General features: G+C 42.5%; 1 protein-coding gene across 1 annotated transcript; it reads left to right on the top strand.

The window, feature by feature from the left end:
- Positions 1–5,576: 5,576 nt before the first annotated feature.
- Positions 5,577–6,128, top strand: LOC120881662 (ferritin heavy chain-like). Its single transcript, XM_040265335.1, has one exon. It carries the CDS (start codon positions 5,577–5,579, stop codon positions 6,126–6,128), a length of 552 nt encoding a protein of 183 aa, XP_040121269.1.
- The last annotated feature ends 1,536 nt before the right edge of the window (positions 6,129–7,664 follow it).

The following is a 7,664-nucleotide window of genomic DNA, read 5'->3' as shown; positions in this document are numbered from 1 at the left end:
GACCAAGGATCAAACCTGTGTCTCCTATATTGGCAGGTGGATTCTTTACCATTGAGCAATCAGGGAAGCCCAGAAAACAAGTTATGTCTTTTCAAAAAACAATGTTGGAACAAATCAAGTCCAAGAGCTTTAGCCATTCTTATTCAAAATGGGAGAAAAAAAACATACACACACACACACACAAGAACAAAGAGGTCACTGATTCCAAGCAATTTCAAAGCCCAGTATGGATATTTCATTAGGCTGCCAGGCCTAGGAGGAATTTTTTATGGGTCAAGATTTCCCCTTCTGTGCTGAAGGGTCCATGCTCTGAGCCCAAGATTCTTCTCTTAAAGCTATTCTTCATTATTGTTAAAGGGTAGCATATGTTTGTATCTGAGTAGTTGTATTAGCCTGTTTCCTGTATAGGATTTGAAAACCTTGTGACATTCCTTTGTTTCATCTTCTTTCTGTTGCATAGGGACGGCCTTGGCTTTCTCTCCACGTGCTTTTGTAACAGTGAATCTCCTAATTTTAGCACCTTTTCCGGTCTGGAGAGGTAAGAATACCTCCAATTTTGTACTTTACCACTAGGCCTGTTGATCCATTTTGAGTTATTTGTTTGTCACTGTAATACTTATTTCTCAAGTCATAACAAACATAAAAAAATGCAAAGTCATTCTCTATAAAATTCACAAATGAAACTATTGAACATCAAATCATATACAATTCAAAACTATAAACTCAATAAATTACAAATGTCAAGCAATTATCATGAAATGATTTAACACAATTACATATGTCTTCCTTTCTTTTTGCAAACAAATTTATTACAGCAATCTCAATATTTATCTAGAACTGTGTCTCATTCTACAGAAATGGCCATTGAATTAGACTCTATTTTTTGTGACTTGGTAGGCCTTAAATCTTGTGGAATAATTTTTCAATTTGAGAACAAATTCTCCAGCGGCAACTGGTATTGACACAGCTATATATAAACTGAGAGCCAGCTAAGGATTTGGAATTGTGTGCAGTATAATAAGCTGCATGATGATGTCCCATCTGTGCTTCTTTACTACATTCATCAGTTTCAAATGCAAATGTTTATTTGGTTGTAGTAATTCATTTCTACAGTTTTCAAAGTATACATGTTATTGGCAACAGAGGTTAGCAAACAATGGCTTACAACCTGAATCTGACCCACCATCTATTTATGTACAGCCCACAAGCTGAAAATGAATTTTGTATTCTTAAATGATTGGAAAATGTTAAAAGAGCAGTACTGGATGACACATAAAAATTTGTCTAAAATGCAAATTTCAACAGCCCTAAATACAATTGGATTGGAACACAGCCATGCTCATTTGATGACAGCCTGTCATTGGGGTGCTGTTACACCTGGCTGTTTTTACACTACAATGGCAGAGTTTTCCTAAGTTCACTTGCCTTATCAGTCTTACAGTTGAAACTGACCCACTAAAAAATCGACATGCCAGGTGGGAAAAATCATCAACTTTTACGGGTCAGACATCTGATTTCGTAAGAGCTCACTAACAACTGAAAACTTCATTTAAACTCACACGCTATGGTCAATTTATTTACCACAAAGGAGGCAAGAATATACAATGTAGAAAAGACAGTATCTTCAATATGGGGTTCCAAGGAAAACTGGACAGCTACATATAAAAGAATTACATTAAAACATTCTCTAACATCATACACAAAAATAAACTTGAAATGGATCAAAGACCTAAATGTAAGACTGGACACTATGTAACTCTCCCAGAAAAACATAGGCAGAACACTCTATGACATAACTCACAGTAATATCTTTTTTGATCCACTTTCTAGAATAATAAAAATCAAAATAAACAAAGAGGACCTAATTAAACTTATAAGCTTCTGCAGGGCAAAGGAAATCAAAAAATTTTTAAAAGGCAGCGCACAAAATAGGGGAAAATATTTTCAAATGAAATGAGCAACAAGAGACTAATCTCCAAAATATACAATCAGCTCATGCAGCTATATGTCAAAAAAGCAAACAAACAATGAGCAGAAGATCTAAATTGACATTTCTTCAAAGAAGATATATAGATGGCCAAAAATCACAAAGCACATGAAAAGATGCTCAACATCACTAAATATCAGATAAATGCAAATCAAAACTACAAGGAGGCAGTTTTGATCATTTTGACCTCATACTGATCAGAATGGCCATCAACAAAAAGTATACACACAATAAATGCTAGAGAGGATATAGAGAGAAGAGAAACCCCCTACACTGTTGGTGGGAATGTAAATGGTATAGCCACTGTGGAGAACAGTATGGAAGTTCCTTCAAAACTTAAGGTAGGATACCATATGATCCAGCAGTCCCACTTCTGAGCATGCATTGGAGAAAGCCATAATCCAAAAGGACACATGCACCTCATTGTTCATTGCAGCTGGACATGGAAACAACCAGATATCCATCAACGGAAGAATGGATGGAGAAGATGTGGTACATTTATACATTGAAACACTGTTGTTGTTTAGTCACTAACTAATGTAAGACTCTTTGTGACCCCATGGACTGTAGCCTGCCAAGCCCCTCTGTCCATGGGATTTCCCAGGCATGAATCCTGGAGTAGGATGCCATTTCCTTGCTCAGGGGATCTTCTTCACCCAGGGATTAAACCCATGTCTCCTGCATTGGCAGGCTGATTCTTTAAGGCTGAGCCAACAGAGAAGCCCGCAATGAAATATTACTCAGTCAGAAAAAGAACAAAATAATGCCATTTTCAGCAACAAAGATGAACCTAGATAAATGTCATATGTTATCATTCATATGTAGAATCTTATTTTTTTCTTAAAAAAGGTACAAATTAACTTATTCTCAAAACAGAAAGAGACGTACATATATAAAAACAAACTTATGGCTGCCAAAAGGGAAATGTGGGGGAGAGGGATAAGTCAGGAGATTGGGATGAACATACACACACTATATACTGCATAAGATAGATAACCAACAAGGCTCTACTGTATAGTACAGGGAACTCTACTCAAAACTCTGTGATAACATTTATGAGAAAATAATCTAAAAAAGAGTGGATATGTGTATGCATAAATCATTTTGCTCATCACCTGGAACTAACAAAACATTGTAAGTCAACTATATTTCAATAAATTAATTTTAAAAATTAAAAACTGTATTTAAAAACTCTAAAATTGTATCTCCAGTTGGAGACTGCTTCTCTTTCATGTTGCCTCCCTTTTCCCAGAGGTCCCAATAGGCAAAAATCATCACTTATCAAGATGTATTGTTGTTTAGTCACTAAGTTATGTCCAACTCTTTGTGACCCCATGGACTGAACCCACCAGGCTCCTCTAGCCACTGGATTTCCCAGGTAAGAATACTGGAGCAGGTGGCCATTTCCTCCTCCAGGGGATATTCCCAACCCAGGGATCAAACCTGCTCATTTCCTGTATCTCCTGCATTGGCAGGAAGTTTTTTTGTTTTGTTTTACCACTAAGCCCTTAGGGAAGCCTATGAGCATTTACAGTTTTCAATATTCAAAGAGTTTAACTTTTAATCAGCCCAGCAATGGCAAAGAGCAAGGAAAGCATGTTCCACAAACACTTCCCCCACCCCCAGCTTTTCCTTGTAATATTTATATAATTAGAAGGATATAATATTTTATATCCATGTCATCATACACCCAGAAGCAATTAGCCACAAAGTAGAAACTCATTTTTTATGATTCTTTTTCTTCAGCAGGAATTATTCACTCAAACCCTTAACAAGAAATTCAAAAGGTATGGGTTTAACATTACAGATCCTAGAACTTCCCTGGTGGTTCACTAGTTAAGGCTCCAAGTTCCAAACGTAGGTGGCCAGGGTTTGACTCTTCCTTAGGGAACTAGATCCCACATGCTGCAACCAATAAGACTTTGCATGTCACTAGAGATCCTCCATGGCACAACAAAAATCTAAGATCCCACGTGCTGCAACTAAGGCTTCATACAGATAGATGCATAGATAGTTGGATGGATGGACAGATGAATAAATAGATCAATCAATCAACATTAACATTACAGATCTTGGAGATATAGCCTGGAATATGACATAGAAGGGCAGTGCAATTGTCATAAGAGCTAAGTCAAAGAAATGGCTGGAGTGTCCCCTCCAGCCTTTCTCCCCTCTGTGATTTTTCTAAAGTTTTGCTTCACTCCTGAGAATTGAATGTAACCATTTTCCTCGCATTTGGAAGAGAGAACAATGTAAACATTTTACATTCCAGGCCCACTCAGCTTACCTTTGGAAATATGGGGGCCCTTTCTCCTGCATCCTGGAGGCAATACAAAAACCAAAAGCTTTTTGGACATTTTTTCCTCAGTTAGCCTGCATGGCTAAAAGCAGTAGGGGAAGGAGCAAGCCAACTCTCCTGGTGTTGGATCTATCAGTATCAAATTCCATAGTTACCTTTCACCCCCCACTACAGACAGCAGCCCAGATGCTGTTTCATACCGTGGATGACTCCATAGCCACTTAGGTATCAAAGGGTGACAGTGAGGGTCCTTAGCCTACCTGAATTCTCCATGCCATGTATTCCCCATAGGAGAAGGTCACTAAATAACTGACACACTCTGCCCTCCAATACAAATGAGACTGTACATGAAATAGGCATCCCAGCTCTAGAGCTGATCCATGCTAATTAGCCAGGCAAATCAAATGAGCTCTTTGTTCCTAAGTTTACATGAAGAAAGGTATGCAAGTAAAAGAAAAGATCATGATGAATAAAATAAACTATTTCTGGAGGAAAACTCACAGATATATAAAACTGAAGAGAATACCATTAAACCTTCAAATAAGGAAACATACTATAGAAGGAAACAATCAGAGCAGGTCTCCCCAACACCCTGTTGGGAATGGCTCCACACGGCAGCAAGTGAGTGGTGCGCACATAAAGCTTCACCTGTATTGACACTCGCTCCCGACTGTTCATATTATCACGTGGGTGCTACCTCCTGTCACAGCAGTGACATTAGATTCTCAAAGGAGAACAGACCCTACTGTGAACCGTGCCCCTGAGGGATCTGGGTTGTGCTCTCCTTAGGAGAATAATCATGAAAACATACTCTCCCTCCAAGGGAAAAATTGTCCTCCAGGAAACCAGTCCCTAGTGTCAAAAATGTTGGAGGATGCTGAATTAGAGAATGAGAAAAAGTTCTTTCAAATTATTAGTACTGCAAAAATTTAGGCATCAGGCACTCAGGTCAAAGCATTCCTGCCTCACCTAGGCTTTGATGGAACTTGGACTCAGCGCTCTTGCCCTGCCCACCGGCCCCGCCCACCTGGTGACCTCTTCCTTAAGGGACTCAAAGCCCAGGCGCTCACCCTGCACTAACGGTCACTATTTCCTGTCCATCCCAGAGCCCGTACCCAGCCACCTGCCCCAGGACCCAGAGCCCGCCTCTGGCCGCCATCATGGGTCACCGTGAGAAGGCTCCAAGGAGGCGGCCAGCACCTCCGCACCCACTGATGCCCACCCCGCTGCTGCCCCCGCGTCACCTCCCTCATCCGAGATGCCTTCCGGATGGTCTTGCCGCTGCCCGCCATGTTGCCCGCAGCAGCCTCGCAGGTGCGCTACCACTACCGCCCCAAGTGCGAGGCCGCGGTCAACAGCCGCACCGCCCTAGAGCTCGACGCCTCCTTCCAGTGCCGGGCCAGGGCCCGCTCCCGGCACCACCACCAGGACGTGGCCCTGCAGCACTTCTCCCACTTCTTCCTGCTCCGCTCCCAGGAGCACAGCAAGACGGCCAAGAGCCTGATGTTCCTACAGAACCAGTGGGGGGGCTGCATCTCCTTCCGGGACATCAGGATGCCCGAGACCCAAGAGCGGGAGAGGGGCCTCCAAGCCACGCAGGACGCCCTGCACCTGGAGAAGAGTGTCAGCCAGAGCCTGCTCAACCTGCACCACCTGGCCACTGAGAGCAGCAACGCCCACCTGTGCCACTTCCTGGAGACGCGCCACTTGGACCAGCAGCTCGAGTTCATCAAGGGGCTGGGGGACCATCTCACCAACGTGCACAAGATGGGGGCACCAGAAGGCGGCCTGGCAGAGTACATCTTTGACAAGCTCACCCTGGGCACCTGTGACAAGGACTGAGCCTGGACAGGACTTTCCCATGAGTTCCGAGTGACTGCCCAAGGTCACCCTGCCTGCCATGCAGACCACAGTGTTGCCCTTGCAGAAAAAGTTCACCTAAGTTTCTTTCTTGCAGTCTTACCAGTTCTTCACATAAAGTTATTTGGTTCCTCAATAAATAAAGGTCTCTGTTTGATTCTTGTGTGCAACTCTCTCATCTTTTGAACTTTAAAACAGGTATCCAGGAGTATTTCTCAGCTACCCAGGTCTGGTCCATATACAGCTCAGGATCTCTGCAGAGGGATGGAGAAGGGGTTTCTGAGATCCTGGAAGACACAGGACCCCCATGAACAAAGTAGGTGGAGAGTCTGAGGCCCTAGTCTATGTGGGCACCTGTACATGGTAAAATTTTACACACACACACCCACACACACCCACACCCCACACACACACACACCCCACCCCCGCCCATAGTACGGCATTCAAAATACTGGTTGTCTCTTAGTGAAAAGTGAAGAAGGAGATTAGACAGGGAGTAAAATAAGAGAGTCAACTTTACCTGAATACCTTTAGCTCAATAGATTATGCAAATATTGAAGTCTATTGCTTCTGAGTAGCATGTGGGGTCCTAAACAGGTATGGCACAGTCCATCTTTAACAGTGTCTCCCTGGACAACACTGATAACTGGTAACTAAGCCATAGGCTGACTTCCCTATAGACACAGGAGTAACATCCTAGCTCACCATGCTAGTCATGCATATTGCCCTTAAAAACACCCATCATATATGTTGTTGTTCAGTCTGTAAGTCATGTCCAGCTTTGCAACACCATGGACCACAGCATGTCACGTTTCCCTGTCCTCCACTATCTCCCAGAGTTTGCTCAACTTCATGTCCATTGAGTTGATGCTAACAGTCTCATCATCTGCCACCCTCTTCTCCTGCCTTCAATCTTACCCAGCATGAGGATCTTTTCTAATGAGTCAGCTCTTCACATCAGGTGGCCAAAGTATTGGGGCTTCAGGTTCAGTCCTTCCATTGAATATTCAGGGTTGACTGCCTTTAGGATTGACTGGTTTGATCTTCTTGCAGTCCAAGGGACTGTCAAGAGTCTTCTCCAGCACCACAGTTCAGAAGCATCAGTTCTTTGGCACTCAGCAATTTATGGTCCAACTCTCTCTCACACACACTTACACACATATTTCCCCCCCTTCCATTGTACCCTTTCTTCCATTAAAGTAATCATACCAGAAAACTCAAACTACCTCAAGAGAAAAGCTGAAAAATATGTGGTCAAGGTTAAGGTCAAATTTTTGTTTCTGAATAAAAAATAAAATAAGACTCCCCGAATGTTAAGCCAGTGATTTTGGCTCCTTTAAAGAAAGTAGCTGAGTGAGGGTGAGTTGAAGCTGGGAGACAAATTAGAAGACATGGTAGCAAGGCAGAGAGACAGTGGTGGCTGGAAATAGAGTGGTCGCTGAGGAAATGAGATCTTCGCATGTTCTAGATGGATTTTGGAGGCAAGATTTGCTTAAGGGACAGAGGAGAAAAATGGGA

This window comes from Oryx dammah, unplaced genomic scaffold, assembly GCF_014754425.2.
Source record: "Oryx dammah isolate SB20612 unplaced genomic scaffold, SCBI_Odam_1.1 HiC_scaffold_23, whole genome shotgun sequence".
Taxonomy (NCBI): domain Eukaryota; kingdom Metazoa; phylum Chordata; class Mammalia; order Artiodactyla; family Bovidae; genus Oryx; species Oryx dammah.
This window is presented reverse-complemented; position numbering and strand designations above follow the sequence as displayed.